The sequence below is a fragment of the Micromys minutus genome (assembly GCF_963924665.1).
Source record: "Micromys minutus genome assembly, chromosome: 14".
In the NCBI taxonomy this organism is placed as follows: Eukaryota; Metazoa; Chordata; class Mammalia; order Rodentia; family Muridae; genus Micromys; species Micromys minutus.
In genome coordinates, this window is record NC_137983.1 from 54,567,525 (window position 1) to 54,589,880 (window position 22,356).

The window sequence follows — 22,356 nt, forward strand, 5'->3', positions numbered from 1 at the left end:
AAAGCCTTTTACTCAAATTCCCGAACAAAAGGGCAATCTTGGAAATAAAATAAAAAATACTGCAGTTTTCCATATGAAATGAAAGAAAAGGCGTTTTATAATTTGTAAGCAAGAAAATATATTTATGTAAAATTAGGGGGTGAATTGCATTTCAGGACACCAGCTTGTGTGTAGAGGAGGAGGCTTCGGCCCAGGACAAAATTTGATGTGGCTCCACCCAGATCACACTGTTGGCTGGGCTCACACCTGTTTCCTTTGACCTACACAGTTCAGAGAGTAAAAGACCTCCTGCCTGTTATTAATCACAGTCACTGAAAGCACACAGACTATCTGCCTGACTTAGTGAGAAATGGACAATCTGCTTCAGAGCAGGGAGTATGGGTTGGTTCCAGTCTTTGCCAGGTTCATAGTTTTCTTTCCTGTTCATGTTCTTCTACCTTCATTCCCTTCCCTGTTTTCCCTGATAGCAGTCCTATGACAAATAGTACTTCTGAATAGACCTCTCAGATTTTGCTTCCAAGGGACATAATCAAATACATATAAGACATACTGCAACTCCTGCCTCGGATCCTTATTCGTAGCATTCATTGTTACAGGATCTAGAGGCTTTTTGTGTCTTTTTATTTTCTGCATAAAAATGTCAATAATACAAACAAAAAAGAGCACAATGAGGGTTTTCAAAGAGAAGGGCATAATTGCTACATCCTCTCACAGCTGTAAGTCTACAATGGAGCAGGGACGTCTTCGGAGACTGAGAGCTTAGCATCTCTGAAATGGAGTTACAGGGATATTTCCTTCCTCGAGGAACAAAGCATAGAAAGAAAACACATTTCAGCAAGATCTCGCTTAATTCTTTTCTGGAAGTTGGGGGTCATGAAACATCTAAACAATCTTTAAAAGTTTAAATTAAACTTAAGAAAGTCAGAGACATTTTGCAACTGGTTTTCAGATCCCTTCCAACGTTTAAATTTATGTGCCTAGAGGACATTTCTTGGGCCCCCATCCAACTGTTTCCACCTATTCTAGTGAGGAAATCTGATAAGGGTTTTCTCTTTACAGAAGAAAAGAAATAAGCACACAAAGATTCACTGTGGGGTCTGTATTTCTGTCCCCGATTTTCTATTACTGTTTCTTTAATGACAGGTTACTTGGTCATGACATACAGCCTAGTGATACAGATTGAAATCACTTTTACTCTCCAGTCCTTGTTTCTGGGTAGAAAAAAAAAAAAAAAAAAACCCAAAAATCCCTGAACCTTGTTCCTACCTATTCTAGTCCATCTTCAGGTGAATCAAACCTGCTGGGTTTTTCCTGTGCCTTGGGTAGGCCCACAGTGGCTCACTGTTCTGAAGCTCTGCCCAAGGACTTTCATCACACTGAGAAGTTTGGCTTGTCACAGCCCACCCAGCTCTGACCATCCTAGGGATCTGGGGCCCATATCATTTCAGACCCACACTCAACTGTGGATTTCCTCTCTGTGCCTCTGACAAACCACAAAATGGAACTGAGGGCAAAGTTCAGATGAAGAGCAAGCAGAGTCTCTCTTGTCTCCAATTTTCTCTCAGAATGACCACTTCTAGAGAAGTCCAGCTTCAAAAAATCAGAGCCTGCTACTGATAGCTGCTCAGAGCAGGTCATGATGTGGCTCTCGGTCCTGTTTATGTTGAGGTGCTTGAAATTCTAAATTCCAGGTGTACACAGTCATCTCTCAAGATTGCAACAGTCACTCTGCTCACATCAGAGAAAGTGGGGCTGTGTAGTTGAGGTAGCGTTTAATAAATGTGGATTCCACACTTCCTCCTGTTGTAGGTACTGTGGGTTTCTTTGGGTTTATATGCAATGGGGGGGTGTAGACTTCTCTCTCTGACATAGGGGGTGGAGACTTCTCTATGACATAGGGGTGTAGACTTCTCTCTCATGACATAGGGGTGTAGACTTCTCTCTCTGACATAGGGGTGGAGACTTGTCTATGACATAGGGGTGTAGACTTCTCTCTCTGACATAGGGGTGTAGACTTCTCTCTCTGACATAGGGGTGTAGACTTCTCTCTCTGACATAGGGGTGGAGACTTGTCTATGACATAGGGGTGTAGACTTCTCTCTCTGACATAGGGGTGTAGACTTCTCTCTCTGACATAGGGGTGTAGACTTCTCTCTCTGACATAGGGAGTATAGACTCCTCTCTCTGACATAGGGGTGTAGACTTCTCTCTCTGAAATAGGGGTATAGACTTCGCTCTCTGACATAGGGGTATAGACTTCGCTCTCTGACATACTCATTGAGTTCATTGAGTCCTAAATACCAAGTAACCCTGATCTCCGAATGTAATGTGTCCTTCATAAACATCTTAAACTCCAGTCCTATTCCTACCATATAAGGTATTTACGAAACACACTGCTCAGGGTCCAGGCAGTCTAGCACAGGAGTCTCAGCTTCAGCACCTTTCAGAACAAAAAGTTTGCTCCAATCCCTGAAGCAATGTCCCAAGGAGAACAAGGCATGCTTTGAATATGGCAGCAAAGATTACGGGTTTCTACTCATTCTTTGTCAAGGTTCTTCATTATAACTGAAAACTGCATTCCAGTTTCACAGCTACAAGTGAGAAACGTGTATTTAGACACATTTCTGAATCTTAAAATAAATCATTTAAAATACTACTTTAATATGAAATGTTGGTTCCCTTAAGGGAACTGAGAAGACATTGAAAAATTACATTCAATTTTAATTCACGATGTTTATTTAGCCATTTTCTACAACAAACATATTATGTTAAAATAGGATTGTAATTTGTACTCTTCAGGGTGGGGAGAGACTTTGAAGTCAAAATGGTTCCCATTGCTATGCACGTTGATTTATAAGAACTTTCAGATGAAACAAAGTCTTCACGTTTGACTCACAGCCAACAGCAGAACAAAGGACAGTGTGGAGAGGCATCATCTAAGTGCCCAACAGGAGGTGCTGGTTATCCTGGGGCTCACTTACCCCGCTACACACCGTGTGCCTAGTCTTCCAGCGTAAGCTGGTACAAAACACCCATTTACCTCAACACCAATACAGAATAATAGTGTGTGAGAGAAGCTGGTCAAGATTTATGAATTTACCATCTATGGCCAATCCTGCCCACCACAGGTCACTGCAAACTACTGTTCCACTGGCTCACCTCACTAGGCCACACCTTACAACTGTCTCCTATTCCCAACATGGAACAAACCATTTGCCTCCTACCTAGAACAGTGTAAGCTTAATCCTGACAACTCATCTCCCTGGAGAAACCTCATTCCTTTATCATTCTGGTTCTAGTGGGGTTAACAGGAATTTTGCTGGTACAACTGCCCACCAGGACTAAAAACTGATGTTGACTGAGACCATCATAATAGCTCATCCTTGAAAGGAGTCAATGGCTGGTCCTTTGGGGGGTATGGTCCTAGCTTGGACAGCTCAGGATCCTTCTGTGAGGTATAATTGATAAAAATAATACTTGGAAGAGTTATTTTGTAGGCATATCGTACCTTAAGATCATCCCACTGAGACACAGGTATTTGATATCAAAGCCTACAACTTTTAAGAGATAGGGAGAGGCAGATGGAGAAGAAGAATTGTTTTAGTTTCATTCTCAGATACCAACATCTGCAGTAACAAAAGGCAAAATAAATCCAGCTTTAGACTTTCTAGGTATCAAGGGTGTTTTATAGACAGGAGGGCCAATAATTACCTTCTGTATTTAAGCCATTACAAATAACATTTTGTCAACAGCCAGCAAGCAACTCATGTAGAAGTCAGTGCTGTTCTGGGGCACACACTTCTATGACATCTGGTTTACACTTCTAAGAAAAAATATATCTTATGTATGTATGCATGTATGCATGTATGTATGCATGTATGCATGTATGCATGTATGTATGCATGTATGCATGTATGCATGCATGTATGTATGTAAAGTATTTATTCAGTGTCCACAGAAACCATAAGAAGAAATCAGATCCCCGGGAACTGGAGTTATAGATAGTTGTAAGTTGCCATGTGGGTGCTGGGACTCAAACTTGGGTCCTCTTGCAAAGTAGCCAGTAAAGACTTAAGTGCTGAACTTTGCTTATGGAGGCCCTTTAAAACATATTTGAATGAATGAATAAGTTAGTGTATGAGTTAGTACATGTATAGATGATTCCATGTATTTACAGGGGCTGTGCCCAGCAGGGCTAAGCCATCTCCCCAACTTCCTCCCTCTCTATTAATAATTATATTTACTTATATCTTGGGTGATGGTTAGAGGACAACCTATGGCAGTCAGATCTCTCCTTCTACCATGTCAGTTCTAGGGACCAAACTTATGTTGAATCTTGGCATCCTTCATCTACTGAGCCATCTCACCAGCTGCTCTGTTCTCTCTTTGCCATGGTCATACATCTCCCAGGAGCACTAAAGATTTAAATAATGCATGGCATATTTGTTACATATAAGTCAGTTTTAAATGAAACTCTCAGGTTTCAGATAGCTTCCTGTTTCCTGATCAATATGTATTATACTTAGGACAGAATATAAATATTCCCAATCAATCAACCACTATTAAACCAAGCATTGTCTGAATTCCTTCTGGGATCAAGGATGTAAACTAATGCCTGGGAAGTCAAAGTGCCTGTTTGCAGATTTAGTCACAGGACTGAAACTCACATGCATATGGCAAGTGAGAGAAGCAGAAGCCAGTGGACGCTGAGAACTAGGGACCAGCATCCAGAGAAGAGTGTCAGCCTGGCTCTCTTAGGTCTTTTTGACCCACTGAACTGAATCCTTGCATTTTACTGTCTTTCCTCTGAATATGTCAGAAAACCTGACGTGAAGCAATGGTGACTGTCTGTAATTATGTATTAATGATTAAGACTATATTTCCTGTTTCATTTTGTATGTATGTAATGTGTGTATCCACACATATATGCAGTATGTATGTATGTACGTACGTACGTATGTATGCATGCATGCATGTATGTATTATGCATGTGAAGGTGAGTATGGGCATGTGTGTGTCAAGGATGTCATATGGATGTCAGAGGACAACTTTGGGTACCAATCCTCACCTTCTATCTTGTTTAAGGCAGGCTCTGGTTTTGTTCACCACTAAGCATGCCTGGCTCGTCACCTATTTACCTGCAGGTGGTCTTCTTGCTACCTCCCATCTCCTGTAGGAGCACTGAGATTACAGGTACACACCACTCTGTCTCCTGTAGGAGCACTGGAATTACAGATACACACCACTCCATCTCCTGTGGGAGCACTGAGATTACAGATACACACCACTCCATCTCCTGTGGAAGCACTGAGATTACAGATACACACCACTCCATCTCCTGTGGGAGCACTGAGATTACAGGTACACACCACTCTGTCTCCTGTGGGAGCACTGAGATTATAGATACACACCACTCCATCTCCTGTAGGAGCACTGAGATTACAGATACACACCACTCCATCTCCTGTGGGAGCACTGAGATTACAGGTACACACCACTCCATCTCCTGTGGGAGCACTGAGATTACAGATACACACCACTCCATCTCCTGTGGGAGCACTGAGATTACAGATACACACCACTCCATCTCCTGTGGAAGCACTGAGATTACAGATACACACCACTCCATCTCCTGTAAGGAGCACTGAGATTTCTGGTACACACCACTCCATCTCCTGTGGGACCACTGAGATTACAGATACACACCACTCCATCTCCTGTGGGAGCACTGAGATTTCAGGTACACACCACTCCATCTCCTGTAAGGAGCACTGAGATTTCTGGTACACACCACTCCATCTCCTGTAAGGAGCACTGAGATTACGGATACACACCACTCTGTCTCCTGTAGGAGCACTGAGATTACAGGTATACACCACTCCATCTGGATTCAAAGCACTTTCCATACAGAGCCTTCTTCCAACTCTTAAAATAACACATCAGTCAATATTCTTCCTCCTGCTCCACTGGCCACAGACTCTGTAAAGGCATGGAATACCTCTATTTTCACCCACAGTTTCAGCGACAGAACATGTCTAGAGGCCAGCCACAAATCACACACACATTTACTCACACTCTAACTTTTTCATTCATTCAAATATATTTCAAGAGGCAGCGATAGCCAAAGTTCAACACTTGATCAAGTCTCTGCTTTGCCATCCTGCCATTTATCAAACCAAGAAATGGTGTGTCCCTGAAACATGCTCAGGTCGAGACAGGGTAAGCAAGACATCAGGATTAAAAGGGACTGGAAACAGACCTGGAGTCTCTGTAAGGGACAACACAAGGGACAAACATGATTTTGGAGAGCCTGCTGTCTCCACAGCTGCCCCAGTTGCATCTGCACTCTGAATTTCCGCCAGCAGGGGATGCCAGGCCATGTCTTCTAGGCATAGCTTATTACACCAGTTCCTCGGGGACAATTACCCATGAGATGCTTTATGGTTGTCTGGTGAGGTGACTATTGACTGATTAAAACCTGTTCCAAATGCTCCAAGTGAGACAACATGCAGCTCTGCCCACATGCAGTCCCCGGGTGCTCTGTGAGCTGGCTTCGGTAGACCTCTCTAAAACTCAGCTCAGTATGGGGTGGTGGTGGGAATAAACAATCATGAACTGGAAGTTTGAGAGAAAATTCTGTCTTGAAAGAGCTTCATGTTCTTCAGTAAAAAGGCATGGAAATGTATTTTTGCATCCTTGAATGAAGCACCACAGGGCATGTCTGTCATTAATTTTGCATTTGTTACTAGCCCTTTCAATTCATAGCTTCCTCTTCTTCCTTTCTCGCCATGATGAAGAAGAATGGCCAATTGATTTCACAATCCACTCATTAATTTGTATCTATCTCTCTTGTCATTCCTCATTTCTAGATAATAAATAATTCAAGTCTCTTAATCTCCCCTATTTAGAGGGCCCTTAAGCTTCTTGCCTTTAATTATTCTTCTCAAAACCCTTACTCTCAGCAGAAGACCTTTCAAGATGAAACACAAACAGGGCAGCTGCTCATTGGCACCAGTGAACCTGCAACTCTATCACAGTGTTGGCTTCGCATTTTATTATCTTCGTATAAAGGACAGCGGATTCTAGTTAGATTTCTTAGCCACGACTATCTCTGGAGATGGCAAAGATCATTGACCTCTCCAACATGACCTCTGGATAGCATCCTGAATACACAAGGCAGTTTAACGTACCTTGGCTGGAAAATTAAGACTAACTCATGGTTACACAAAGCCTGGATTCCTACAGAAAGCAATGAGAGACCCTGGTATTCACCAATGGCTGTTCTCACATAATTGTGACACTAGGAACACGGGGCCATGGGTTCTCCTCGAGCCTCCACTCAGTCACAGCAGTAAGTGAAAAACAACCCCATCTTTCTGGCAATGCTGGTGGGATTACCCCTTGTCTCCTTCCTTCTCAGGTACCTTAGCTATCACGGGACCTACTCGGTCAGCTTCTTGTTCTTTACGTCTGTTCTCTTATGATTGTTTTCCGAATGTAGTCTCCCTACACAGGTCTTAGGTTGCTTCATTTTCTTCCTCCTCCTCCTCTTCACTTTCTTCAAATTATTATCATCATCATCATCATTATTATTTTATTATATGGAGTGTGTGTGTGTGCATGCATGTGCATGTGTGCATGAGTGTGCGTGTGTGTGTGAGTGAGTGTGTGTATGACACTGCACTCATATAGAAGTCAGAGAACAGTACTTGGGAGTCTGTCTTTTTCCACTGTGGGTTCCAGTGATAGAACACAGGTTGACAGGCTTGTGTAGCAAGGACTTTCCATGCCCAGCCATCCTCTGTGTGATTTTCATTCTTTTTGCTGGACTAGTTTAGAATCTCCTGCTGTAATCATGACATCCTCACTCGGCCGAATGTTCCCAGCCTTTGCTGACTGAGATATTATGGATGGAGGGGTTTCGCCAGTCCATTTGTTTCTCCACTTCCAGTGCAGAATTATTTTGGCTTCTCCAGTTCCCCAATTCTGTCAGAGGACACCCATACCTTGAATATTGGTCAACAGATGGTCTTCTCCTGTCTGTTGCACATATTGAGACATGCAGAAGGTCCTAACTGACAGGTAGAAAATTCACAATTACCCCATACTCAGCACAGGAACGTGTGCACTGGAAGCAGAGAGAAACTTCCTCTACCTACAGCTTTGACCCTGTCCCTAAACCTGGAAAATCCAAACACTAGAGGGCCAGAAATAATGTCTCCAGTTTTTGTCCTTTGACTATATCACTAGCATTTTTTATATTTTATTTATTTACTTTTATTTCATTCTCTATGGTTCTTACCCAATTTTGTTTTTGTGCTTTTTGTAATCAGTAATTTTTATCTTTTGCTTTCTTTCTTCTTACATCATTTTGTTATTTCTTCTTTTTGTTTTATTGAGTCTCACTTTTTTTTAACCTTTCATGTTTCTACTATCCCATTATATTTTACTTTTGTTCTAACTAAGGTTTTATTTATTGGTTTGAGTTTCATAGCTTCTTCTACACCGTTCTCATTCTTGCCTCCCTGCCTCCTGTAGAGCTGGTTGTGTTGCAGTTTCTGTTTCCTTAGTTACTTGTTACTGTGTCACTGTATTTGCTTTGACATTGTTGCTATTGGGGCAACTTACATTTATCCTTCTGATTGTTGTAGGGACCAAGCCCCCAATGAGTCAGATCACCAACAATACTACTGTACGAAGCTAGAAAAAGATAAGGATCCCAGAAAATGCTCACAACACAGGATACAAGAGTGTGCTAGATCACAAAAGTGGCTCACCCAAAAGTTTATAACTATTCAATAGAGGAATTTAAAGGTGTTAAAAGAATTAAAATATCCAATAAGAATCCAAAAGCCCAGTTCTTATTATAGATGACCTAATGGAAGACTCAAGTAAATATGTTAATGAAATAAACACATCACTCAAGACTTAGGAGAACCTTAATAATGTAGAAGGGACATTCAGGAAACAGAAATTCTAACAAATAAAGCAGTTGAAGATCCTTGAAATGAATCAAAAGATCAAGTGGAAAAACTCAAGGAAAGCATTGCCAATGAAGCAGACCAAGTAGGGAAAAAATTCAGGTATCGGAGACATAGTTAAGGTATGATTACATTCAGACAGTAATAAAAAACAATGTAATATTTAGGACTCTATGAATCTCGGATGTAAAAGAAGGAACCAAGAAATAGCATTATAGTGTAGAAATCCCATACAGTGAATTGTAGCAGAAACTCTCCTACAAACATCTCAGGGCAAGAGGAATTATGAACCCAACAGACATGATCAGAAAATAACCTCTCCCTATTATTTAATAGTAAAAAGATAAAAGTGATGAGGTAATAAATAATACTGAGTATTTTAAGATAAAAGTGTAAAAGTTGTTTTTTATAAAGAAAACCACATCAGAGCAGGAGCAGATGTCTAAGTAAAAATTCTATAGAATAGGGGACTAGGGGATGGTATTCAGGCAGTGAAATAAAATTTTTGCTAAACAGAATGACTGAATCCATCAAAAATTATCCTTTAAATTGTAGAATAAGTGTGGAGATTTGCCAGAGTGAAGACAAACTAACAGATCTATGACCCTGACACAGTGCTGCAGAAGAGAAGGACATGTAAAGGACACATTTCTACATATGGATAACACAGAAAGATCTGCACAAGTGAACTCAGGAAAGATAAAAACTCAAAAACCAAACACAACAAAGCAGAAATATTAAGATAACGGGGAATCAGGCATTATTGACCAACTAATGTAGCATATCTCTAAGACAAAGAAATTAGTGTAGACCTTCAAAACAAAGTCAATATTAGTTACTTTTATGCTGCCATGATAAAAATGCCACAGCAAGGCAACCTATAGAGAAAGAAGGCTTTATCTGGAGTTACAGTCCTAAAGGGATAAAAGTCCGTCACCACCAGGACAGGGAGCATGGCAGCAGGCAGGTGCGGTGGCTGGAGCCTTTATCTGAGGGTGTACATCTCAAGACTGCAAGCAGGAAGTAAAGAATAGCTAGGAATGCTGGTGTGGCTTCTGAAACCTCAGATTCCACCTCTAGTAATGCATCTTCTCCGGCAACACACAGAATTATCAACTGGGACCAAATGTTCAAATGTGTGAGACTATGTGTGTCTGGGGGTGTGGGTGTCTCATTTAAACCATTTAAAACTTCTCATTTAAACTATTGCAAAAATCTCAAATGTAAACAGTCTCACATTTCTAATTAAAAGAGACAGACTGGATGAATGGATTAAAAAAACCCATCAATCAATCAAACAAACAAAACCTCCAAAGTCTAACTTTTTGATGCTAGAAGAAACTCATCATCCCAAGACAGACCCATTGAGACCAAAAGTGACAGGGCAGAGGATAGATTTCTAAGTAAATGGAGCCGAGTGGAAGCAACAGTAGTTACACTCACATGGGGCAAAGCACACGCCACACTGAAACTAGTCAGAAGGATAACGATTCTCACACATTAATGACATAAATTACAGGTCATGAAATTACAATAATGACAGACATGTGTGTATCAGTGACTTTGATGCACACAGTTCCCTAAGACCAATACTACTAGATGTAATGGACAGACAGCTCTAGATGCAACAGTAATGGGTGGTTCAGTCTCTAATGTTCATCAGTACATGGGCCATTCAGAAAGAAAAACGAATCTAACAAGGACCTTTCAGAGTTCATTCCTCCAATTACAGACCAGATGATTTGAACACACACCTACAGGATGCTCTGTCCAGCTGCTGAACCCACAGATCTCAACAGTCTATGAAATTTTCTTAAAATTCAAGTTGTAGATCATAAAGCAATACTTAAATACATAAAAAGAATGAAACAGTGACTGGTATCCAATCAAGTAATAATGCAATAAAGTTATGTCAGCAACATAAAACCTACAGGCTATTCCCAAACATGTACAGATTGAACATATGAAACTGAATGATTAGGGTATTGCTTAAGTGATAAATGAAGGTTTTTAAAACATTTCTAAAAGTGAGAACAAATTGTAATATTTTATACAACTTTATATGCTATCTAATAACATGAGAAAAAGAAAATGCACATCTTACAAGAACTTCCTTATGTAAACCTGTTTAAAACAGATTTGCACCTGAATTCTAGGCCCAGATCACTGGCAATTTCCACAAATTATTTTATAAACATTAGGTTTTGCTACTTGTAAAAGTCAATACATTTTTACTATTTATTCTTTACCTCACTGACCTGAGAAATTCAAGAAAGCAGGGGCATTCATTAGCTGGACTTTGTGTCCTTGGCTCTGTAACTATACCTAGAAAAAATAGGAGTTCAGTAGAGATTTCTTGAATTACTGAGTCAAGAATGAGAGACAGAATGAAGGTAACAGGAGAAAATGGAACACACCCAGCTCTGTGGAAAGCCAAGATAGCATTTGCCATCACAAGATGGCGCTGACTTCTGTTGCGGCAGCCTGGCCCCTCTCTGTAATCAAACTGTGCGCATGTGCAAGAGTGTGTTCGCGCCAAGTCTTTGCCCACCCCGGGGCATGCCAGTGAGATCATGAGTAAGCGACCAATTAGATGTGGACACGAAGCTTTGGGGACTATATAAGCGACAGCTGGCGGGGCTTCCTGGTCTTCCTCTTCAAGATGCAATAAACACTTTGCTGCAGAAGGATCCGGGTGTTCCGTGTGCGTTCCTGCTGGCTAGACGGTAGCGCGGGACACAGCTCAGTTAAGAGAGAATGCTGTAATTATGGTCTTAAAGTTATATTTAATGTGAAAGAATAGACCACTTCATTCAACAGACAACAGAAGAAAGAGGTGGAGAAAAGGAGAAGAGGAGAGGTGAAAAAAGAAGAGGAGATAGATGGGTAGATAGATAGATAGATAGATAGATAGATAGATAGATAGATAGATAGGTAGGTAGGTAGGTAGGTAGATAGATAGGTAGGTAGGTACGTAGGTACATGAATGGAGAAAGACAGAGAGACAGACCCAAACAAGGGGAGACAGTGAGAGAGAGCAATGTATCACATTAGAAAAGCAGGTATCAAGTAGGGATGTAGGTGTGGATTCCTCCAGATACAATAGCCAGCCTTTAATAATGCAGTGTCAACATAGTAATACACAAAAACATATGATCAGACATGGAAAACAAACAAGCCATGCTCTCTTGAAAGTCTGTATAAAAGTCCTGTGTGTGAAGACTGAACAGTAGAAATGCACAACAAAATTTTATCATTACATATATTTTCCTCAGCTCTCTATCCTTGTGATCTGAGAGTAACACACACACACACACACACACACACACACACACACACACACCAGTAAGTAAGATGCAGTCTAACTGTAGATGTAACTATACCATCTAAGGCTGAAGATTTCCCTGCAGCAGTATGCTCAGTGATATCTTTAACTGCAGTATATTTATTGGCTTCAGAATTGTCACTACTATAAGAACATCATTGACTTTAATATTTCATACTGTATTGCTGACAGAGTATCAAAATACCAAGTAATTATAGATTTACTTTCGGAAAGATGAATATCAGTTTGGAATAGCTTAGCTCTTTGTCTAAATTCATTTGGAGAAATGAGAGTATTACAGATCAAGAGAACTTATTCTGAGGTTTATTGTAAATTTAACAAGCTGGATGTATCTTATAAGCTATGACTGTTTATTCATCTTTTAAGCCTATTTACAATTATTTTTATTATTTAGTAATAAACATCTTTCTACCAAACCAGCATCTCTACCTACCGAACTTCACATTCTTTTTTCTCTCCCCATAATACATGAAAATAAACAAAAACTAAAAGCCAAGAAAAGCACGCACATGCACACACACACACACACACACACACACACACACACACACAAACACACACACCAAAACAAAACAAAAACATAGAGTGTGTTTTGTGTGGGTTAAAATTCTCAAAATACTAAGTGAAAAGTATTTCTGAGTATCAAAGGAAGTGAAGAGGCTTCCAGTCTTCATCTGTGCACAGAGCTAAGGCTATTCCACAGTGCTCTATACTCAAATCCTGCCTGGAAAGAGCTGGTCCCAGGAGTGTTCTCACTCCTAAGATCACAGGCTCACAGGCCCAGGGGAGAGAAAAGCAAGTCAGAGAGAGCAAGACAAACTAACACCAAAAATAACTAGATGGTGAGAAGCAAGCACAAAAACTTTAGCAACAGAAACAAAGACTACTTGGCATCATCAGAGCCCAGTTCTCCCAACACAGCAAGTCCTAGATACTCCAACACACCTGAAAAGCAAGATTTGGATTTAAAAATCACATGTCATGATGATGATAGAGGATTTTAAGGACATAAATAACTCTCTTACAGAAATACAGGAGAACACTGTTAAACACATAGAAGACCTTAAAGAATTACAGGAAATCAGAACCAAACAAGTAAGGAATTGAACAAAACCATCTGTGATCTAAATATGTAAATAAAAACAATAAGAAAATCACAAAAGGAGACAACCCTATAGGAAAGAGATCAGGAGTCATAGACGCAAGCATCACCAACAGAATACAAGAGCTAGAAGAGAATCTCAGAGGCAGAAGATAACATAAAAAACATTGACAAAATAGTCAAAGAAAATGAAAATGCAAAAAGCTTCTATCTCAAAACATCCTGGAAATCCAAAACCTGAGGATTATAGGTGTAGAATAGAACAAAGATTCCCAACTTAAAGGGCCAGTAAATATCTTCAACAAATTTAGAGAAGAAAACTTCCCTAACCTAAAGAAATAGATGCACATGAACATACAAGAAGCCTATAGAATTCTAAATAGATTGGACCAGAAAATAAATTCCTATCATCACATAATACTCAAAACACCAAATGCACAAAACAAAGAAAAAATATTAAAAACAGTAAGGGAAAAAGGTCAAGTAACAAATAAAAGCAGACCTTTCATAATCACATCAGACTTCTCAACAGAGACCATAAAAGCTAGAAGATCCTGGGCAGATGTCATATGTATCCTAAAAGAATACAAATGCCAGCCCAGGCTACTGTATTCAGCAAAACTCTCAATCACCATAGAGAAACCAAGTTATTCCATGACAAAACCAAATTCACACAACAGTTTCCACAAATTGAGACTTACAAAAGATAATAGGTGGAAAACTCCAAAACAAGGAGGGAAACTATACCCTAGGAAAAACAAGAAAGTAATCTTCTGGCAACAAACCCAATAGAAGATAAGTGCACAAACATAATTCTACCTCTAACAACAAAAATAGCAGGAAACAACAATCACTATTCATTAATATCTTTTAATATCAATGAATTCAATTACCCATAAAAAGACATAGACTAACAGAATGAATACATAAATAGGACCCAGCATTTTTCTCTATGCAGGAAACTCACCTCAGAGACAAAGACAGACACTACTTCAGGGTAAAAGGCTAGAAAACAACTTTTTCAAGCAAATGGTCCCAAGAAACAAGTGAGAGCAGCCATTCTAATATCAAATAAAATTGACTTTCAACCAAAAATTATCAAAATGATAAGGAAGGACACATCATACTAATCAAAGAAAAAAAATATACCAATATGAACTCTTAATTTTGAATATCTATCCTCCAAATGCAAATGCAACCACATTCATAGAAGAAACTTTACTGAAGCTCAAAGCACACATTGCAGCACACACAATAATAGTGGGAAACTTCAACACCACACTTTTATCAATGGACAGGTCACAGAAAGAGAAACTGAAGACAGATACAGTAAAACTAACACGAACCAAATGAATTTAACAGATATTTATATAACAGTTTACCTAAAAGAAAAAAGATACCTCTTTCTCAGCATCTCATGGTACCTTCTCCAAAACTGGTCATATAATCAGTCACAAAATAGGCCTAAACAAATACAAGAAGACTGAAATAATCCCATACATCCTATCAGATCATTACAAACTAAGGCTTGTCTTCAATAACAACAAAACCCACAGAAAGCCCATATATACATGAAAGCTGAACATTGTGCTACTCAATGATAACTTGGTCAAGGAAGAAATAAAGAAAGAAATTAGTTAGTAGAATTTAATGAAAATGAAGGCACAACATGCTCAAACTTGTGGGACACAATGAAATCAGTTCTAAGAGGAAAACTCATAGCTCTGAGTGCCTCCAAAAAGAAACTAGAGAGAGCATACACTAACAGCTTGACAAAACACCTGAAAGCTCTAGAACAAAAAGAAGCAAATGCACCCAAGTGTTTGGACATCGGGAAATAATCAAACTTAGAATTGAATTCAACCAAGTAGAAACAAAAAAAAAAAAACTGTACAACAAAACAACAAAGCCTGGTGCTGGTTCTATGGAAAATCAACAAGATAGATAAACCCTTAGACAAACTAACCAGAGGGCACAGAGAGAGTATCCAAATTAACAAAATTGGAAATAAAAAGGGAGGCATAACAACAGAAATTGAGGAAATTTAAAAAAATTATCAGATCCTACTACAAAAGTCTATACTCAACAAAACTGGAAAATCTGGATAAAATGGACAATTTTCTAGACAAATACCAGGTACCAAAATTAAGTCAGGATCAGATAAACCATATAAACAGTCCCATAACCCCTAAAGAAATAGAAGCAGTCATTAAAAATCTCCTAACCAAATAAAGCCCAGGAGCAGATGGGTTTAGTACAGAATTCTATCAGACCTTCATTGAAGACCTAATACCAATACTCTTCAAACTATTCCGCAAAATAGAGACAGGAGGAACACTACCCAATTAGTTCTATGAAACCATAATTATGATTATACGTAAGTCATAGAAAGACCCTACAAAGAAAGAGAACTTCAGACCAATTTCTATTATGAATACCAATGCAAAAATACTCAATAAAATTCTAGCAAACTGAATCCAAGAACACAACAAAATGATTATTAAGATCATTCACCATGATCAAATAGGCTTTGTCCCAGGGATGCAGGAATGGTTCAATATACAGAAATCCATCAGCATAATCCACTATATAAACAAACTCAAAGGAAAAAAAATACATTATAATCTCATTAGATGATGAGAAAGCATTTGACAAAATTCAACACCCTTCATCATAAAAGTTTTGGAAAGATCAGAAATTTAAGACTCATACCTAAACATAGTGAAAGCAATATACAGCAAACCAGTAGCCAACATCAAACTAAATGGAGAGAAACTTGAAGCAATCCCACTAAAATAAGGGACTAGACAAGGCTGCCCACTCTCTCCCTACCTATTCAATATAGTACTCAAACTCCAATCCAGAGAAATTAGACAACAAAAAGGTCAAAGGGATACAAATTGGAAAGAAAGAAGTGAAAATATCACAATTTGTAGATAATATAATAGTATACTTAACTGATCCCAAATATTCCACCAGAGAACATCTAAACCTAGGAAACCTGATATTTCAGCAAAGTGGGTGGATATAAAATTAGCTCAAACAAACCAGTAGAACTCCTCTACTCTAAGGATAAACAGGCTGAGAAAGAAATTAGGGACACTCTTCACAATAGTCGTAAATAATAGAAAATATCTTGGGATGACTCTAAATAAGCAAATGAAAGATCTGTATGACAAGAACTTCAAGTCTCTGAAGAAAGAAATTGAAGATCTCAGAAAATAAAAAGATTTTCATTGCTCATGGATTGGCAAGATTAATACAGTTAAAATGGCCATCTTGCTGAAAGCAATCTACAGATTCAATTCAATCCCCATCAAAATTCCAATTCAATTCTTCACAGAGTTAGAGCAATTTGCAAATTCATTTGGAATAACAAAAATCTCGTGACAGCAAAAACTATTCTTGACAATAAAAGAACTTCTTGAGGTATCACCATGTCCCTGACATCAAACTGTATTACAGAGCAATTGTGATAAAAAGTTTGTGGTATTAGTATAAAGACAGGCAGGTAGATCACTGGAAGAGAATTGAAAACCCACACACCTATGGTCACTTGATCTTTGACAAAGGAGCTAAAACCATTCAGTGGAAAACAATACAGCATTTTCAACAAATGGTGCTCTTTAAACTGGTAGTCAGCAGGTAGAAGAATGCAAATCCATTCTTATCTCCTTGTACAAAGCTCAAGTCCAAGTGGATCAAGGACCTTCACAAAAAACCAGACACACCAAATTGAATAGAAGAGTAAGTGGCAAAGAGTCTCAAACACATAGGCACAGGGGAAATTTTCCTTGACAGAAAACCAATGGCTTATGTTCTAAAATCAATAATTGACAAATGGGCCCTCATAAAATTACAAAGCTTTTGTAATGCAAAGGACACTGTCAATAGGACAAAACAGCAGACAGCAGAATGGGCAAAGATCTTTACCAATCCTACATCTGATAGAGGGCTAATATCTAATATATATAAAGAATTCAGGAGTTAAACTCCAGAGAACCAAATACCCTTATCAAAAAAGTGAGATACAGAGCTAAACAAAGAATTCTCAACTGAGGAATATCGAATGGCCAGGAAGCACCTTAATAAGTGTTCAACATCCTTAGTTATCAGGGAAATGCAACAACAACCCTGAGATTCTATCTTCTACCAGTAAGAATTGCTAAGATAAAAATATCAGGCGACAGCAGATGCTGGCAAGGATGTGGAGAAATAGGAACACTCCTCCATTGTTGGTGGGATCACAAACTGGTACAACCACTCTGGAAATCAGTCTGGTGGTTCTTCAGATAATTGGACATAGTGCTGAGGACCCAGCTATACCACTCCTGTGCATATGCCCAAAAGATACTTCAACATCAAACAAGGACATATGTTCCACTATGTTCATAGCAGCCTTATTTATAATAGCCAGAAGTCGGAAAGAACCCAGATGTCCTTCAGTAGATGAATGGATACAGAAAGTGTGGTACGTTCACACAATGGGGTACTATTTAGCTATGAAAAACAATGACTTCATGAAATTCTTAGGCAAACGAATGTAACTAGAAAATATCAACCTAAGTAAGGTAGCCTGGTCACAAAAGAACACACATGTACTCACTGATAAGTGGATATTAGCCTAAAAGCCCAGAATACCCAAGATATAGTTTCCAGACCATATGGAGCTCAAGAAGAATAAAGACCAAAATGTGGATGCTTCAGTCTTTCTAGGAAGGAGGAACAACATTCTTATGGGAGGAAATACAGGGACAAATAGTGGATCAGAGACTGATGGAAATTCCATCCAAGGAATGCTCCTCCTGGTGATCCATCCCATATGCAGCCATCACACCTATCACTATCGCTGATGCCAATAAGTGCTTGCTGACAGGAGCCTAATATAGATGTCTCTTAAGAGGATCTACCAGAGCCTTACTGATACAGATAAGGATGCTTGCAGCTAACCATTGGACTGAGCATAGGGACCGCAATAGAGGAATTAAAGAAAGAACAAAGGGAGCTAAAGGGGTTTGCAACCCCACAGGAAGAACAACAATATCAACCAACTAGAGCCCCCCAGTTCTTCCAGGGATTAAACCACCAACCAAAGAGTCCACGTGGCAGGGCCCATGGCTCCTGATGCATGTGTATCAAAGAATGGCATTGTCTGGCATTAGTAAGAGGAGAAGCCCTTGGTCCTGTGAAGGCTCATCTCACCAGTGTAGAGGAATGCCAGGGTGGTGAGGTTAGAGTTGGTGGGTGGGAGGGTGAGCATCCTCACAGAAGCAGGTGCAAGGGGTTAAGGAGAGGAGGGACCCAGGAAAGGGGATAACATTTGAAATGTAAACACATAAAAGATCCAATGAAAATATACAATTTTTAAAAAGAAGAGAAAACTGATAAAAATGTTTTTCCCACATGGTGGTTGGATACCCGGTGGAGACCCCACTCTCTCAGAGGAAAGGGATGTGGGGAATGCATCTGTGGGACGGACACCCAGAAGGGGCAGCATTTGATGTAAGTAAATAAATAAATGTAAAGAAATGTTTTTCCCTATAGAAACCTAAAGCCCAGTTCACATATTGTCAAGGTATTCCATCACAATGCTTTACTTTTATTCAGATTAAAAATTGTTTTTAACACCTTTTAAAAAAAGAAAAAAAGTGAAGAGACTGTGTACGCAGGATGGGCTTCCAAATCTCAAAGCTTACTGCCACTCCAGCAGGCAAACCAGTATGCTCTGGAGAGCGACCAACCAAATCCAAGATGTAAAGACTCTTGGGCATTTAAAATGGATGAAGAAGGGGTTTCAAAGATGTCCTGTTGTGAGTGAAGGGACAAATGAGTAAATGGCAAACCAGGCTTTTTGTCATATATGCACCTTAATATTATAAATATTTTAATTATAAAATCAAAGTTTTCAGAAAGGTGTAAAAGACTCATCACTAGACTGTAGGAAACACACCACGAGGGAACACATGAACCCAAACCCAGGAAAGAATACATGAGAGCTACGGTTTGCACACCATCGCAGATAGTCCAAAAGAGAAGAGTCTGGCTCAGTGCAGAGAGCACTGCCGAGGAATCAGGCTCTATTCACACCACCCACACGGTTTCTCACAGCTGTCTGTCCCTCCAGATGCTTTAGCCTTTGAGGGTACTAGATATATTGCAGATATCCATGAAAATAAAACACCATGCACAGAAAAGAAAAAACATCCATTAGGGGAGAAAGATGTGCTGCAGACAGGATGTCCAAGTGGAAGGCCCGTATTTATGAATGTATGATATTTGGAATTTTGAGAAGCATCAAGGCCATATACTAGGAGCAATCCAATAACTGAGGTAGAGTCAGCCACCATCAACTTAAGAAACAGCCTTGACAGGCAGATTTCCGAGTTCAAGGCTAGCCTGGTCTACAGACCTAGCTCTAGACAGCCCGGGCTACATGAAGAAATCCTGACTTGAAAAGCCAAGAAGCAAAAAGAGGAAAGAGAAAGTTGCCATTTGTAAAATGATCAAAGGCAGGTATTACCTCAGAAATCACCCGAGGTGAGGGTAGAGGACCTACTGTCTGCTGAGCTTCTTCACAAACACACAATCCAGTGACAGGAGACATCCCTTGGTGGCTTCAGCCACAGGGAAACATGGCTTCTAAAGCCCGCAGCAGAGGCTGGAAGTGGTAGGCAGTCCCACCCTGTCGGTAATAGCTCAGGAATAGGTGAGTGGTAGGTGTGCACTTCCTAATTACTTCGGTAAGTTCATCAGGAATGCTTTCCCCCAAGCATTTTCATTAACAAACATTACTAATTCATTACATTTACTAGCTCTGCTTTTATTTCTTACAGTGACCAGTGGTGAGACTTGCCTAAAGCATTCCATTCTGTTTACCCACTGCCTCTTTCAGGGCCCGAGACTCCAGTCAGTCCACACACTTGACGGAGGTGAAATGAGGCAGGAGAAGGTAGCCTCACCTAATGTCTAGCCACCACAGGTCTCCAGCACTCCAACCCTTTGAGCCCCTGCCCACTCTCCGTGGCTACACCCCACTGGGGTGTGCTCATCTTCTGGACTGAAGTGATGCCGAGGGTTTGGGGAATTCCCTCTGCAAAAGCCAGACAGGAACATGACAGCACCCTACCGGTGCAGTACATTGCAAGCGAGTGGCTGCCTGAAACCCAGCCAGGGCACTGCACAATGTGTGTCACTGGGTCAGTGGCAGTGACACTAGGGGGGCTAATCTGAAGACTACTCCACGTTTCAAATATACTGCAGTCTTACAGTGTTTATCAGTTAAAGAATTAATTTCCAAACACCCAGGCTGATCAGTGCGACCTTTCTTGGCTCTAGAAGCCAGGCTTCTGAACTAGGCATTTTTATTTTAATAATCACAGGCTCTTGTTTATTATCCAGCCCACTCCCCCAAAATAAGAGTAAGACAACTATTTTCTTCTCAAATATAGTTTTTTTTTTTTTTTTTTAGTCTCCTTTAAGATAAAATTCAAGAGCCAGTTAAACCACATCCCTTGACAAGGTGCTTAGTTAACATTGGCGCATCCTTGTTAGCAAACCCACAGTCTTATCAGAAATCTGTCCCCCATGATGCCGCCCATCCCTTTAAGACTAAGATATAAATGTGCAGAAGTTTTCAAAAGTGCTATCAGAGAAAAAAATCCATCCAACGAGCCTGTTTTGCTATCAATATGTCCTCTTAGTCCTTGTCACTATCAGAGAAGGTTTAGGTGCAAGTAATGTCTAGCTGAGAGCCCCCTGCTGCAATTCCAGTAGTAAGGAAAGCCACAGGGAGGCCTGCTAGCTAACTATTCTGCACCAGCAGAGCCTGGGTGCAGAGTCTCTGCAAGGTGAACGGTACAAGGACAAAAGTTCCCAGCCAAGGACAACCCTTGAAAGGCTGGGAAGGAAAGCCGGGAATGATGCCGCAGCAGCGAAACTCGAGCGTGAGTGAGACCCACCGTGAAATCACCTTAGCCTCAGCCCAGGAAGTTGTACAGACATCACCCAAATACCTCAATAATGTAGAAATCCTTAAACAACTTTTCTTTATTTATTTCTCTTCTTTCTCTGATTTTGGTATCATGCATATCTTAAAAAAAAAAAAAACAAAACAAAACAGCATTTTAAAATTTTTTTCCCCACACTACAGCATTTAGATAAAAAGGGAATTATTTTAGAATCTGACATGAAATGGATTACCCCTGTCAATTGCCCTTCACAGTTACCAATGAGTTTTAACCATCTGGATGCCACACACCAGAACACCTGCCTTAATTCTGGCATATGTTTAAAATGACACTTCAACACACACACACACACACACACACATCAGTGAGCCTACTTACAGCACTTGATAAAATGATACTGAGACATTGTCCCTTCTCAGGCTTGGACCCCGCCGTGGGTCCCAGCATTCTCTTCAGCAAATGCATAATTCAGGGTCCCTCTTCAGGCAACGGTGCACCTCAGAAGGCATTACTGAAAAGAGGCTCCCTTCCTGATCTTGCAGAGAGCACCAACTCATTCTCATTCAGCAGCTGGAGTTCAGAGCAGCCCCTGGGTGGGTCTGAGCCACTGCCGCTGCCCTCTCTGCACGTGCTGTTCTATTCGGGCGCCCTTGATTGACACATTCCGGAGCCACGACCCTGGGAAGGGTCGCTTTAATTGGCACTCACATGCGTGCGGCTACAGCTTGCTACAGCGGAGGTGTGCTGCAGTGCGGCTCGCCCTCCTGGTCCTGCCTGCTAATGGCTTCTCAATAGCTTTCAAAATGCAGAGTACACTGATGAGTGGGCAGGAGGGGGATGCTGCGCAAGGCATCCGGAAAATTGCGGGTGCTCCCGTGCACTGCCCTAGAGGACTGAATTCTTAGTTGGTGGCCACACTTCTTATTTTTAGTTGCCACCAGTTGCTGTGTGTGAATAGGA

At 40.3% G+C, this 22,356-nt stretch overlaps 1 protein-coding gene across 1 annotated transcript in view; it reads right to left on the reverse strand.

The window, feature by feature from the left end:
* The window catches only part of MYO16 (myosin XVI), a gene marked incomplete at both ends in the record, with an annotated part of 347,769 nt that extends 325,967 nt beyond the window's left edge, over positions 1-21,802 (reverse strand). Inside the window, one exon of the mRNA XM_080928526.1 lies at positions 21,775-21,802. Within this exon, the coding sequence (XP_080784652.1) occupies positions 21,775-21,802 (28 nt within the window). The remainder of the gene's footprint in view (positions 1-21,774) is intronic.
* Positions 21,803-22,356: the final 554 nt, after the last annotated feature.